This window comes from Lactuca sativa, chromosome 1 (assembly GCF_002870075.4).
Source record: "Lactuca sativa cultivar Salinas chromosome 1, Lsat_Salinas_v11, whole genome shotgun sequence".
Classification (NCBI taxonomy): Eukaryota; Viridiplantae; Streptophyta; class Magnoliopsida; order Asterales; family Asteraceae; genus Lactuca; species Lactuca sativa.
The window spans coordinates 23,628,082-23,644,325 of NC_056623.2; the positions used below are offsets into that span (position 1 = coordinate 23,628,082).

The 16,244-nt window shown below is 36.4% G+C and overlaps 2 protein-coding genes across 4 annotated transcripts; one reads left to right on the plus strand and one right to left on the minus strand.

The window, feature by feature from the left end:
- Nucleotides 1-2,415: 2,415 nt before the first annotated feature.
- Nucleotides 2,416-4,489, plus strand: LOC111876287 (lysM domain receptor-like kinase 4). The gene has a single exon (XM_023872841.3). It carries the CDS (start codon nucleotides 2,562-2,564, stop codon nucleotides 4,455-4,457), a length of 1,896 nt encoding a protein of 631 aa, XP_023728609.1. The 5' UTR covers nucleotides 2,416-2,561; the 3' UTR covers nucleotides 4,458-4,489.
- A 614-nt stretch (nucleotides 4,490-5,103) lies between these two features.
- On the minus strand, nucleotides 5,104-7,808 carry LOC111876247 (protein DA1). 3 transcript variants are annotated; one of them, XM_042899575.1, is made up of 9 exons: nucleotides 7,600-7,808; nucleotides 7,155-7,267; nucleotides 6,919-7,000; nucleotides 6,688-6,839; nucleotides 6,487-6,606; nucleotides 6,160-6,372; nucleotides 6,006-6,068; nucleotides 5,787-5,908; nucleotides 5,104-5,705 (listed from the first exon to the last, which is right to left on the minus strand). In XM_042899575.1, the coding sequence occupies exons 2-9, from the start codon at nucleotides 7,257-7,259 to the stop codon at nucleotides 5,378-5,380; spliced, it is 1,185 nt and encodes a 394-aa protein (XP_042755509.1). In that variant the 5' UTR covers nucleotides 7,260-7,267; nucleotides 7,600-7,808; the 3' UTR covers nucleotides 5,104-5,377. The 3 variants fall into 3 exon arrangements, with proteins under 3 accessions (XP_042755509.1, XP_042755508.1, XP_042755506.1); XM_042899574.1 differs by having other exon boundaries at nucleotides 7,552-7,808; XM_042899572.2 differs by having other exon boundaries at nucleotides 7,505-7,808.
- Between the last annotated feature and the right edge of the window lie 8,436 nt (nucleotides 7,809-16,244).

The window sequence follows — 16,244 nt, forward strand, 5'->3', positions numbered from 1 at the left end:
CAAAATGGTCATTTTAGTACAAAAGATTGGAACCTATTAAATCACTATATTTGTTTTGTTTCTTCCGCTTTTTCATTTAGTAGTTTCATGATTTTAGCATTTCTTTTGTTGGTAAATGATGCATTATTTCTATTCCCATTTTTTTATTTCTTCTGTTGTTGTTGATTGTATTACATAATTTGCAATCTCATATTACAGGTTTTCGCTTACAAAAGAACTTTTAATTGAAAGACTAAATAATGTTCGATAAGATGAAACAATTTGTCAGATTGGTTCGAATCCTTTGATTTTCTTTTTCTCTTCATAATGCTGAATATAGATACACTACACATGATTTCAGGGACATTCAATAACATCAACAATAAGGTAAATATTCATATTTCTAGAGTAATCTGTTTTTTTACTACTTTTGGTTGATTAAAGTTATGTTTTTTCTTTTCTGTAGCTTTGTGTTACTTGTGCCCAAGGATAAGTTGGAGAAAGAAAAACACTTCATGTCACTTGTGTCCATAGAAATCACATTACAGAAAGATCTCACTCTAAAAATTTCAAAGGGACAAAAGTACAACGCTATTTCACGCTATAATGTATGTGATTGGTGTGCTGGAACATGTAACAAGCACCAAAAAACACACATCCTTTGACATAATATATTATGGTCATTTAACACAGTTTACAAATTTGAAAATTTTGAAAAACAAATCCAATATTGGGGTGTAACTGTTCTCTATGTAAGCATATGTAAGCCTATATGCAAGAAATAATAATGTACTTTCATTAATTTGTTTATTTTAGCATTCTCTTAATGATATATTTGGGTTGTTACAACTTTAAGAACGAGGTTCAAACAATAACACCATTTTTAACCTAATGTCGTATTCAAAGTATAAATAAATAGTTTATGAAAGAATATCTATAGAGAATAAACCGAACAAAAAATATCTCACATTTATCCCTGCAACGCGGGGTCACTCACCTAGTTATATAGAAAAAATGAGTTTGTTGCCTTTTTAAAAGATCAAATAAATTTGTTGACAACTTAACAACATCTTGAAAAGTTTATTTTTAAAATTTAATATATTCTTAAATTTATTACATAAATATTAGTTGTAACGTGTTATGTCACACTAGATTAGATTATAATAATATGGATTTCCCCACATATATGTCCTCACAGCGTCCAATGTTTTTTTTATTATAATAAAGATAAAGATCTTTTTTTCTTCTTCATCATGTGCCTTTGATAATATTTATTTTTTCAAAACCTATCTAATAATAAATATAAGAAAGAATGTAATATGATGAGTTTGATCAATTCAACATACCCATTGTATCTTATCAATTATCAGTAACATATTCCAGTAACCGCTAAAGTTACTATGGTTTTAATTTTTTATTGGATTTTAAAATCTTTGACCATTTCAAGATCGATAAATCCATATATTAGGCAAGATTCTTGGGATTATTATTATAATAAAACTACAAAAAACAAAATTCCAAAACCTATTCATTAGTTTTTCTTAAATGACGTTTGATTTTTTTATTCAATAAGTTATAATATGAGTTTATTATTGGGTATTTGTGTACATATATTATTTTTGGCATATGCACCTATCTATAGTTGTTAAGGATTTATCTTTCTATCCATGTGAAATAGTGATAAATACTACATTTTTATAAAGTTAATAGTATTTTAAAACACTTGTTGTCATTTCACATGGATAAAAAAATAAGTAGGAAGAAAATAAAAAAAAAATTATATGCTATTTTTAATATCAAAAATCATATTTTTTTTAATTTAATTTGTAATTATCCAATTCATAAAATATCATCTATATATTTTATATACTTTTAAAATATCATATTATTCAAATTATAATTTTAATCAATTTTAATAAGTTAAACGCTATAAAAACTATAATTATTTGTCATATTTATTGTTGTTGTTGTTATTATTATTATTATTATTATTATTATTATTATTATTGTTGTTGTTGTTATTGTTGTTGTTGTTGGCCCTCAAGGACATTTTATAGAGTTTAATGGATTACCATTAAACTATCATATTAATGGATTACCATATCATCTATTAAACATCTATACAACACCACTTGCAACTTATTAAGTTCTTATTTACAACCCATTAAACACTTATTGAATCCTAATCATCATTTTATCTCTTCTATTGAATCATTCAATAATCATTCAACTCTTTTATTCAACTTTATTTCATGTCATCACTCACACTTCATTCAACTTTTATTCAATCATAATCATCATTCCGTTCAACTCTTATATTATTTGCATCGTGAATGCTGTTAACAGAGTACATAAATTGATTATTAAGAATTAACCAGGCCAAGTCAAGATGGGCTGGAGTAAATAAATTATGGGATTATTAAGAATTAACCAGGTCAAGTCAAGGTCCAGCCCACGGGACCATTTTAATTTTTTTAATCACAAATACATTTCTCTTTCTATACAAAATTTCAACTTTCAAGTTATACATACATATACTATTTATCAAAATTCTTCCGTTTTATCATAAAGCAAACGAAAACATGAAGTGGATCCTCTTCAATATCATTATTCTCATCTGTTTTCAAATTTCATCCATAAGATCCCAACAGCATTACACAGCAAATCAAGTTTTAAACTGCAAAACCAATGATGAATTCCTTTACACCTGCAATGGCCACCACCACCACCATCTCTCTTGCCAGTCGTTTCTCATTTTCAAATCCAAACCACCTTTCGATTCTGTCACCACCATCGCAGCCCTGATGTCATCCAACCCTCATGAGCTTTCCCGCATCAACCACGTAACAGAAACCGCCGTTTTCCCCATCGACAAAGACGTCGTTATTCCGGTGAACTGTTCCTGCTCCGATCGGTTTAATTACAAAGCCATCACCACTTTCCTCCTTTCACCACTGGCAAAAACGTATTTTATTGTAGCAAATTTGACGTTTCAGGGTCTGTCAACATGTAGTTCTTTAATGCATGCGAATAGATACAGCGAGTTCGATTTGGAAGATGGGTTTGAGCTCAAAGTCCCGCTACGTTGTGCTTGTCCTACAAAAGATCAATTCTTGAGTGGCACCAAGTATTTACTCACTTACTCCATCGTTTTCAAGGATAATGTTCCTGATATTGCTCGGAGGTTTAACGTAAGTGTCGAGAGTGTGCTAAAAGCAAACGGGTTTTCTGAAACTAATCCTACTTTGTTCCCTTTCACTACGATTTTGATTCCTTTAGCAGAAGAACCTTCAATTTCCGGAAGGGTAATCCGACCAGAAACGTCGACAGTGCCTTCTGCAAAGAGATCGAAATCAAAGAAACCCTTAAAAGTTGGAATTTCAGTTGTGTGTTCCCTTCTGGTTTTTCTTGGCGTTCTAGTTATTTACATGAGAAAAGGGAAAAAGGTACAAGACAGTGAAGAAATGTTACATTCGCGTAAGGATCTCCTTGTCGAAATTGCAAGCTTTGAGAGAATCATCAAAGCTTTTAGCTTTCGGGAACTACAGAAAGCTACAAAAAACTTTGATCACAAGTATAGAATAAAGGATTCTGTGTATCGTGGAGTATTTGGGAACCAGATTGTAGCAGTTAAAAAGACGGGTATTGATGTATCGATGCAAGTGAACATGTTGAGCAAGATTAACCACATCAATCTGACGAAACTATATGGTTTTTGCATGAATCAAGATTCGTTGTACCTTGTTTTCGAGTACATGAAGATGGGTTCTCTCAGAGATTGGCTTAAATCAGGGAAAAGATCGAAAGAAACGCATAGTTTGTGTAGACGGGTTCAGATTGCAATGGATGTTGCTCATGGGCTTCACTATCTTCATAACTTCGCTAAGCCTATGTATATCCACAACAACATCAACAGCAGCAACATTCTTCTTGATAGCAACCTGAGAGCAAAAATTTCAAATTTCAATCATGCAAGAACAACAGATCATATTCGTGTCCTCACAACTAGGATCGTGGGTAGCAGAGGGTATATGGCTCCTGAGTATGTGGGAAATGGTTCAGTCACTTCAAAAGCTGATGTGTATTCATTTGGAGTTGTGATGATGGAACTGATATCTGGAAAAGATGCTGTCTTTAGAGAGGGAGGTCAAGAAGTATTGCTTCCAACAACAATGGCTACAATCATGGACGATGGAGTAAATGCAGAAAGGGAGCTTAGTTGCATGATTGATTTAGCCGATGAAGAAGATGGAAGCATGGAGTATGTAGTTCAAATGATGAAATTAAGTCTGACATGTGTGAAACAAGATCCGGAGAGCAGACCAAGCATGGATGAGGTAGTGTCTTCTTTAGTTAGAATTCATGTTGATTTACAGAGGACTGTAGATCGTTGTTCAGGAAGAAAAATATTAACAAAATCTGATCCCTTTAACGAGATCAATGTTTGTGATGATGATAAAGAAGGCTGTAATGTATAATTAAAAAGTAAGTACATGTGGAGTTTGTTTAAGTTGCAATATTTATTTCCTTGGAGTACGTAATATTCGTTAGCTAGAAAAAATACAGGGAGAAATGGAAGAACATAGATTTTGGTACGTAATACAGAATTGTCTAGGGATGAGCATATGGACCGGGGAACCGGCCGGAACCGGTACCGGAACCGGAACCGGCACCGGAACCGGAACCCGATGGAACCGGTCGGGCCGGGACCGGGACGTTATTTTTGTAGATTTTTGGAACCGGGAACCGGTAAGAACCGGAACCGATTTAACCGGAACCGGTAGAACCGGAAAAAACCGGTAGAACCGGCAAAAACCGGTACCTTATGATGCTATTTTTCAAGGAGCGGTTCCAACATTTGAAAACACGACAAGAACCGGTAGGAACCGGGAACCGGTAGAACCGGAACCGGTAGAACCGCCGGGCCGGTTCGGTTCTTGATTTTGGCCGAAGCCGGTTCCCCGGTCCGGTCCGGTTCGGTCCTTTTGCTCATCCCTAGAATTGTCAATTGTGTGACAAAAAAAAAAAACATATATTTAGGGACCATATACATAAATAAGGGAGATTTTATTAATATAAATGAAATCAAGTCCTACTAGTTTCATTTTTCTCTGTATACATCTCTTTCATAGGAAATATCAATAACTGATTTGAAAATAACATATACTAACGAGAAACGATAAACGACTCATAGATTGCCAACATGGCATATATACTAACAATCTAACACCAACTTGACATGTTACAAAGTGATGTCACTTCGATATAACCTGTCACATATATATGGTATACGTTCATAATATTCCTTCATAATGAAGAATATATACTAAACCTCGCTATAGCCAGATATATAATACAAAAAAAAAAAAAAAGGAATCAACATACACAAATCATTTAATCAGAAAGGAAAGTTTCCTGTTGATCGAATGTTGTACAACGTCTTTTGAAGGCCATGTTTAACCACAGCCCGATGTCCTGCTCTAAAACCATGCCCATACACCGGAGACTGATCAGATTCAATCTGGTATTTAAAAAACTCCGAAAGCTTCTTCTCTAACGCAAACCTTTTCCCTTGACCAGATATGGATGCCATCTGAGATGTCAACCACATGTGAGCTACCACCTGACATATTCCTTCTTCAACATCTTGCCGGAGAGCCACGTATCCATTCAGCCTCAGCCACGCATGCATCATTTCATGTGCCAAGATTGTCCCAGTAAGCAACCTAATTAAGTATATATATTATTTAATTTAATTATATAGATATAGATAAGAAAAGCCACGTGTCACCAAAAGCAATTAATACCTTGGAAGTCCATGTAGAATGAGAATGGCTGTAACCTCACAGATACGTGTCAGCTTATATGGCTCTCTTCTCATGTTTGGGGCCCAATTCATCCCAATCCCAGTTCTCGGTTGCCTCGAAACCTACCGATTAACACCAATATCATTCAACGAAACTAGAACATTCGCATCATTCATTCCTAAAATAGTAAAATCTATGAAAGTTTATATAAATACTTACTGTGCTAATGGTTTGTTCCTCTGAAAGGCATAGTCCTCTGGTCTCCGGCAGGTGGTAATGGCCCTAATGAAAAAGAAATGGAAAATAAGAAATAAGAAACAAGAAACAAGAAGAAACACAGATCGACTTTCCCTTTAAAATACTTTTTCCTTACATTCGTTTCTCCATTCCTGGCCTCATTAAGTGCTTGTCTCTCAACTAAAAGTAAAGGAATCTTCTGTTCCACTTTCATCCCCATACTTTCATAAAATTTCTGTATATCATTATAAAGTGGCTGACATTCGGTGGTATCCATGACTGCAGAATCAATACATTCCAAGCATAGCTTTCGTCCATCACCAAGAGCAACATATCGTGTTTCCTTTGACTGAAAATGGCAAGCATATATTATTATATTATATCCGTTTTTTTATTTCTAAAAATTGTAAAAAAAAAAATAATAGTACAATTTTGAAGGTAAGTGTAATTAATGAAAACTTACTTCCATTCGCTCACAGCTACAACACCTTGTAGTCCCATCATGCTCATGAAACACGCAGTATTTCTGACCCCAGAAAGGATGTGCCTTGTATACAACAACACCAGCAGTATTTTTTCGAATCTGTAAAAAAGATTGGTGAATTTCATGTGAATGATAATTAAGAGTATGTAACGCTTTCCTGAAATTGAAACAGATACTTACAAAGTTCTTGCAAACATCACATCGTGGATGATTACTTTCATTGTAACAAGAACCAGAAACATTTCTGTTCCAGGGTGAAGGCTCACCAAGTTTCAAACTTTCCTGTAGAGCCCTTGCAAGATCCTCGTCTCCTTTCAATTGGAAAACTTCATCTATTTCATGTATAAAAAGAGTTAAAGGAGAAAAACAGAGTTGAAGGAAACAAACTAAGAAATATATAGTTTCACTTACTGATCACGTGATTTCCTCTTCTTTCGTCTGCAAATGATTTTGCAATTGCCCTGTCAATGCTTTCGATCTCTCTCAGTGGTATCTACAAAGGTAAAGCAATCATGATTAACAGCATTGATGACATATAAAGATGAAAGGCCTCAATGTGTAATATCATTATGGCACAATAGTTAACTCCCTAAATTAAATGACTGCATATATATGTATAGGTGATACGAAATGATAGTGATCATTACCGATGATGTAGAAGGAAGTATTGTTCCCATTGATGTTGTTCTCCCTCCATATCTCCCATTATATCGCCTGCTTGAAACTTCATGGGTGCTGCCAAACCAATCCATTATGCAGTCTGCACGTTTTCTTACGAATCAGCAAAATCTTCAATTTTACAAAACTCAAGGCAGCGAAGGGCGAGCTTGATAAATTATAAGAAGAATTGAAGCTCAGTGACTATGGATGAAAAGCAGGTGATTGTATATGTGATTACAGAATGTCAATAAATAGGGAAAGGGGACGGCTTAGGTTTATGATTCGTTTGATGTATATTTTAATTAAATTTAAGGAATCAGGAATCAAGAACTGTTACCATCATCAGTTGTAATTGATGAACAACTCAACGCGCATTAACTTTACCGATTTAGCAAAGATGGGCATGATGTTTAGCAGACGCTTTATTCGAACCTGACGATGGTGATTAATTGATATGTTCCAAAATTATTCCTTTTATTACACATCGTCCATCTTTTCGCCATTTCAATCGTTGCTGGGAGAACTCCATTCCAATATCGTCTTTTGCTTCTCGTTCCTTTACATACTTCTAGTTGCTGACTAGTAGGATATGATCATATGTCCTTCCATGTTCTTTTTACACGGAGACACGTTCCTATCAAGTCATTAAACATTCTTTCTTTTTGCGTTTGTTTTTATAGGTAGGAGTTACTATTATATAAAGTGGATAATCTGAATTTAATACTATCAGATATCTCAATTTGAATTTCAATTATAATATATTTTAGATTTTTGTTAACCATCTCTTCAATTTTTCTTTGGTTAGTATATGCATGGATCGAACCAGGCCCGTCATATGACGATTGTCCATGACCTATCTTTTAAAGGGGCCCAAATTTTAAATAGATTTTATTGACAAAATTGCAAAAATAGTCATCGTGGTTGTCAAAATTATGTGGTTTTGGTTTAAAAAAGTTTGGTGATGCATCATTGGTCCAATTTCGGATACATTGTGTGGTTTTGGTCCTTATATGTGTTATTTTTGTATGGTTTTGGTCCATACCCCACATGAAATGACAAACATGCCCTTCATTACTTCCTTTTTAATTTCTTTTAATTATTTTCTTACTATTTTAATTTAAAAAAAATGAAATATAACACCTACTCCACCCCACCTCCTACTAACCCACTCACCCTTAACTCTTTCCCCATCTCCAATCAACATCTCTTTCTTCATTGTTGGCCTACACCTTTACTTGTCGGACCACCGCCACTTGCCGGGCACCACCAACTGTCGGACCCCCCCCCCCCCCCCCCCAACACCCATCTCTCCCTAATTGACACCAACAACTCAGTTGTCAAACACCACTAACCTCCTGTTGTCAAACCCAACGTTACCGCCTTTGCCATCAAACACCAACGCTACCATCTTTTCCATCAAACACCATTGCCCACCACCATCATAACGACTTCAACTACAATTAATTGCTAAAAATTGAAATTTAAAACCTTGAAACCGAAATCCTAAGTCACACCCACCCACTGCCTTTCTCATTTTGGATACCATCACCACCACCACCACTCGGTTGACCACCACTGTCGCAAAGATGAACAGATCTGACTGATGGGTTTTAGCCATAAGAACTTTCCAATGTGCGCATGCAAAACCCTAATGCTTGGATCTAGGCTTTCTAATTAAACATGCTTTGAATCCAAGACTTCTAATGACTAATTAGGTTAAATAACAACATTGAAACAGATCTAGAACCATACCTTTGTATTCCTTGTTGATCTTGTAGTCTTGGAGCTTCTAGAGTCACAAATGTCACTCCTCTAATGACTTACAAACACCAATAGCAAGGAAGATGAGTTAGGAGAGAGGAGAGGGGAGGAAATCGGCCAGGGTTCTCTTACTTTAGGTGAGGTCCCGATTTCCCTTAGCCATAGGGTCTATTTATACTTGTAGACTCCTTAAGGGTTACAATCTAAACCCTAATTGGATAATCATCTCTTAAGGCTATCCAAATCCTTTCCTTAGATAAGTCATGGACGATTTTGAAGCTATCCTAGCTTCTAGAATCCGTCCACTATATATCTATAAGGATTTACAGTCTAAAGCTTAACTATCAAACAATTGACAGTTTATACCCCTTTATTTAATTAATCTTTTTAAGTGGCCAAATTAATTCCAATTAATTCTATGACTTATATTAATCAAATAACAATATATTATTCTTTATATTATTCCCATAATATATTAATAATATTTACTCTCTCATAATAAATCATCCTATCAAGTTGCTATGGTGAAGGCAACCCAAAAGGACCATGCACAACCGGGTCAAATACTTGTCTAATATAGTTGCAGCCTTAGACACTATTCCAATAGTCTCCCACTTGGATAAGTCTAGCAACTATATGCACAAGTACAATTCGGTTTGCAATCGTAGCTCTCAAAGACGCTGTCAAACTCTGATCTAATCAATCTTGTCCTTCAGATAAGGGATCGTACAGTCCTCTGTTAGATATCATGCTGACAATCATATGGAACGGTTAGTCAAGCATTTAGGTTTCTCGATCTCTGATTTATTCGACATAGAACTTAATCGAACACATCAATTCAGTTCTGACCGGGCCCGGCACATAAGTCAAATCAAATCATCGAGCGGCCGAGATATCGCTTTTACCTTCTTAGATAAAAGTTACACATAAACTTCGACTTATATGCATTTACTTATTCATTATCCAACTATACACAACAATGCGTTTTATAACACCGAGTTACTGATGCGTTTTCGCATTATCAATGTACAATCAATTAACAAATAACAAACCATTTATCTAGGTTTTAAGACTATATGATATTATCGTCTTGCGATCACCCTTTTATATCATATTCCATAAGGTGATTCCAGCAAGCGCGGGTTTGTTCCAATACTCAAAACTAGTTCATAAGCACTCATAAACATTGCAGCAACCCTTTGTTATGTCTAAAACCATTTAGACAATCTACACACCAATTCATGACAATCTTCATTCATATTTACTTCCAACATATGAACGATTGTGGACAATTTGAACAATTCGATTATTCCTAATAAATTCAATTATTCTGGAAGTCAAAACATACAAAGTGAAACAATAGTTAAACAATTAACATAAGACAGTAACATTACTCATAAATAAAACTCCTTTATTTAATCATCAAATGTTAATTACATTTATCTATTACACGTTTCTAATACTATCTAATCTATGCTAATATCATCCTTCAGCCCAATACTCCTAGCATGCTGCAAGTGCTTAACACTACTCAGTCCCTTCGTAAGCGGATCTGTTGGGTTATCTTCTGATGATATCCTCTTCACTACGAGTTGTCCTTCTTCTACACGATGTCTAATGAAGTGATATTTTCTGTCGATATGTCTTGATCTACCATGATCCCTTGGTTCCTTGGTTAAGGCAACCGCTCCTTCGTTATCACAGAAAATCTCCATGGGCTCCTTTATGGCAGGTACGACTCCAAGATCACCGATGAAGTTCTTTAGCCATATTGCCTCCTTCGATGCTTCGCTCGCTACAATGTACTCTGATTCGCACGTTGAATCAGCTACGGTTTCCTGTTTGGAACTCTTCCATGTCACTGCTCCTCCATTTAGGGTAAAGACCCAGCCCGACTGCGAACGGTAGTTGTCTCTGTCGGTCTGAAAACTGGCGTCACTATACCCTCGCACCTTCAAGTCATCACTCCCTCCGAGGACTAAGAACCATTCCTTCGTCCTCCGAAGGTACTTAAGGATATTCTTCACCGCAATCCAATGTGCTCTGCCAGTATTCCCTTGATATCTGTTAACCATGCTCAAAGCGAAGGCTACATCAGGGCGAGTACAAGTCATAGCATACATGATTAAGCTAACTGCGGAAGCGTATGGTACTCGGCTCATTTCTGCTATCTCAGCTTCGGTACTCGGACTTTGAGTCTTACTCAACTTGGCATTACTTTGTATCGGTAATTCTTCCTTCTTTGAGTTTTCCATACTAAAACGTTTTAGTACTTTATCCAAGTAAGTATTCTGACTAAGTCCAATTAGTCTCTTACTTCTTTCTCTTACTATCCTTATTCCCCAAATGTAAGAAGCCTCTCCGAGGTCCTTCATAGCGAAGCACTTCCCGAGCCAGGACTTAACCTCCTGCAGAGTCGGGATGTCGTTTCCTATGAGTAATATGTCATCGACATATAGAACGAGGAAGCTTACTATACTCCCACTGGCTTTGACATATACACAGGATTCGTCTTCGCTTCGTACAAATCCAAACTCTTTGACTTTCTCATCGAAGCAAAGATTCCATCTGCGAGACGCTTGCTTAAGTCAATAAATGGACTTCTCAAGCTTACACACTCTGTTTGGATGCTTTGGATCCACAAACCCCTCTGGCTGAGCCATGTAAACATCCTCAGCCAACTTTCCGTTAAGGAAAACGGTCTTGACATCCATTTTCCAAATCTCATAATCATGAAATGCGACAATTGCTAGCATCACTCTAATAGATTTTATCTTCGCAACTGGTGAAAAGGTCTCATCATAGTCAACTCTGGGAGTTTGAGTAAAGCCCTTCGCAACCAATCGCGCTTTATATGTGTGTACTTTTCCATCCACGTCGGTCTTCTTCTTGAAGATCCATTTGCACCCAATGGTCTTACGTCCGGGCACATAATCAACCAAATTCCAAACTTGGTTATCATACATGGATTGGATCTCGCTATCCATTGCCTCTTTCCATTTTGCAGACTCCGGGCCTGCCATGGCTTCCTTATAGCTATTAGGTTCATCAAGATTTACTAGTGTACCATCACTAATATACGTGTCCCCTTCGGCAGTAATATGAAAACCATAAAACTGGGGATGAACTCTAACTCTATCGGAACGTCTAAGAGGTAAGGAATCGTCAATCGGTTCAACCGGAGTTTCCTCCTCGGGTTGAGAGCCAGCGGTAAAGGTACCTTCATCTATCGACTCTTGAATCTCTTCAAGCTCGATTTGCCTCCCACTGTCTCCTTGGCCTATGAGTTCTCGCTCTCGGAAAACTCCTCTCCTCGCAACAAAGACAACATTGTCCTTCGGTCTATAGAAGAGATATCCAAAGGATGTCTGCGGGTAGCCGATGAAAATACATCGCTCACTTCGAGGTTCGAGCTTGTCATGAGTATCTCGTCTTACAAAAGCCTCGCAACCCCAAACCTTGATATGTGCCAATGAGGGAGCTTTCCCTGTCCACATCTCGTGAGGTGTTTTGGCAACCTTCTTGGTAGGGACTCGGTTAAGGATATGGGCGGCAGTCTCTAAGGCATACCCCCAGAAAGAGATAGGTAGTGAAGCACGACTCATCATAGAGCGAACCATATTCAATAAGGTTCGATTACGCCTTTCTACCACACCATTCAACTGCGGTGTCCTAGGAGGCGTCAATTGCGAAAGTATTCCACACTCCTTGAGATAATCGTGGAATTCAAGACTTAGGTACTCTCCTCCTCGATCGGATCGAAGCATCTTGATTTTCCTGCCCAATTGATTCTCCACTTCATTCTTAAACTCTTTGAACTTTTCAAAGGTTTCTGACTTTTGCTTGATTAAGTAGATATACCCATATCTACTATAATCATCGGTGAAAGTCACGTAGAAGCGGTTCCCATCCTTTGTGGTTGATCTAAACGGTCTACATACATCGATATGTATTAGGTCCAATAGACCCTCACCCCTTTCACATGTACTCGTGAAGGGTGACTTAGTCATCTTTCCAAGTAAACAAGGCTCGCATGTGTCATCTTCCCTAAGGTCGAATGACTCCAACACTCCATCCTTTTGGAGTTGGGTTATGCGTTTCTTGTTGACATGTCCAAGACGACAATGCCACAAGGATGCTTTATCCATACTAGTGGAAGAATCTATATTCAAAACATCATTTCCTAAGTTATCAACAATCATAACAGTTTCATATATTCCATTACATGGTATAGCTTCAAAGTAAAAGACACCATTTAGATAAGCTAAAATAGAACCATTCTCATTATTAAAAGAAAATCTAAATCCTTGTCTATATAAACCATGAAATGAAATGATGTTTCTAGCCATTTCTGGCGAATAGCAACAATTGTTCAAATCTAAACACAAATTGTTCCTAAGCACTAAAGAATACACTCCAATCTTGGTCACAAGCGACGATCTTCTGTTCCCCATGATTAGATTGATCCTTCCTTTCTCCACATCCCTACTTCTTCTTAGTCCCTGCACATTAGAACAAATGTGGTAACCACAACCGGTATCAAGAACCCAAGAAATAGCATGATTAGAATCGTTAGATTTAATTGTGTATATACCTGCGAAAGATGGCTTGATCTTTCCTTCTTTGATTGCTTGCAGGTACTCTGGGCAGCTTCTCTTCCAATGTCCTATCTTGTGGCAGTGGTGGCACTCTGCCTCCTTCGGGTTAGGACAGGGCTTAGCGGGATCAACTTTGGTCCCACTAGAAGAGGCACCATCTCGGGCTTTAACCTTGTGATAGTTCTTCGATGAAGCTTTCCTCTTCTTTCCCTTTCCTTGACCAATAGCCAAGACAGGAGCAGTAGGCGGATTGGGAGTAGGTGCAACAGACTTGTCTTTGAAGTTGCTCTCAGCAACCCTCAAAAGACCTTGGAGTTTGCTTAGGGTGACCTCTTCTCTGTTTATGTGGTAGGTCATCCTAAATTGGTTGTACATCGGAGGCAAAGAGTGAAGCACCATGTCGATTGCCAAGTCTTCCCCAAAGTCAACATTTAACTTGCGAAGGCGGTCGACATACCTTTGCATCTTTTGCAGGTGCATGGTAAGAGATTCTCCATGACCCATCTTAGCTGAAATCATGTTGGTGAAAATCTCATAACTCTCTTGTCTTGCGTTTTGGTGGTATCTCTCCAATAAGTCTTGATGCATCTCGTACGGGTACATGTCCTCGTAGGACTTTTGGAATTCGGAGTTCATGGTGGCAATCATGATGCAATGTACCTTCGTTGCATCTCGCTCATGAGTTTCAAAAGCGGTGATTTCATCCGGAGTAGCGATTTCGGGGTTGATCTTCTCAAGCTTCTCATCGAGGACATACTCCTTATCCTCATAGCGAGCAATGGTGCGAATGTATCTTATCCATTCGCTAAAGTTCGTTCCATCGAAGGTGACCTTTTGGCAAAGGCTCATCAACGTGAAAGAACTAGCAGCAGCGTTGTTAGCGTTCGACATCTACAAATAGAAAGGACAAAGATAGATTAGAATAAGAATCCCTAATTATCACCCAACAAGAAAATTAGGGCTAGGATCCAACAATAACATCTACATACTAGAAAAGGGATGCCGTAATCTAACATGCAAATAAATTGAATGTAAGTGAATGACGATTCACTAATTCTCCATCACAAAAACCTAAACTATTAGTCCTAAGTGTATTGAGAATTCCAAGGTTCGGATGACATTCATTGAAACTATTCAATGGCATGTTTAAATCTCGATATGCCCCTCTTGTTTGTGACTGGGATACCGAGGATCACAAAGCGGGTGTGAATTACCATACAAATTCACATGGTGCCTTCATTGTAACGATCACCTATTCGATGTGCCGGTAAACCACACACGCTCCATCGAATTATGATAAACAATGAATCACCCTTTGCCACCTTTGCTTAGAACCAATTAGTGTGCCGGTAAACCACACATGCTCCACTAACTTCTTAGCAATGGTGCAAAGTGTAATTTCATGGGATTGCATCAATTCACTTTTCCTAAAGTAACTAAGATTGGGAAATTTTAAAATATGTGTAGTTACTTTGTATTACTTATTATACTTTTAATGAGAGGATGAGGTTGCCCTATCCTACCCGTTCGGCTAACGACCCTCCACCAATTAAGCAAGCGGTGGGTGTGAGTGTACACCCATTAAGCGCCATTTTATAGGTCGCAACCTTATACCCACCTTATAGATCGGCTTCGTGAATGAGGCCTACTAACGGTAAGACTAGCATTTAGTTATACATATATATATATATATATATATATATATATATATATATATATATATATATATATATATATAATTCTAGTAATATCATATTAGTATAGGGTTGTATTTTAAACCTTTTAAAATCTAGGGTTTGAAATTTAAGTTGTATAAATTAAAACTTTTAATCACAAAATATAAATTTCAAAACTTGAGGACAAGTTTTAAACATTTAAAACATGGAGGATCAAATAACAAATAATTCTAATTAACAATTAATATCCTAATTATCTTTATTTGATTTTATTCAAGATTTCTTTTTAAGATAATTACCAAAATAATCAAAATAATTAATTAATTATCATATAAGGAAATTAAATATTTTATTAGTTGATAAATATCTTTAATTAGATCAAGATAATAGTCATATATATCAAAAAATCGGATTAGGGTTGATCTAATATGATTAAGGTAAGTTTTCATAAGATAATTATGAGAAAATCCCGAATCTGGCCATAAGATATTAGTATAGGGTTGTATTTTAAACCTTTTAAAATCTAGGGTTTGAAATTTAAGTTGTATAAATTAAAACTTTTAATCACAAAATATAAATTTCAAAACTTGAGGACAAGTTTTAAACATTTAAAACATGGAGGATCAAATAACAAATAATTCTAATTAACAATTAATATCCTAATTATCTTTATTTGATTTTATTCAAGATTTCTTTTTAAGATAATTACCAAAATAATCAAAATAATTAATTAATTATCATATAAGGAAATTAAATATTTTATTAGTTGATAAATATCTTTAATTAGATCAAGATAATAGTCATATATATCAAAAAATCGGATTAGGGTTGATCTAATATGATTAAGGTAAGTTTCCATAAGATAATTATGAGAAAATCCCGAATCTGGCCATTCCTGACGCCTGGACTCGCCGAGTGCACAAAGGGACTCGCCGAGTGCACAAAGGGACTCGCCGAGTCCACTTTGGAACTCGCCGAGTCCATGACTCAGAAACCAAAAAATCGAATTTTGCAGGTTTGTTTCAGTTAATCAAGCAATAAT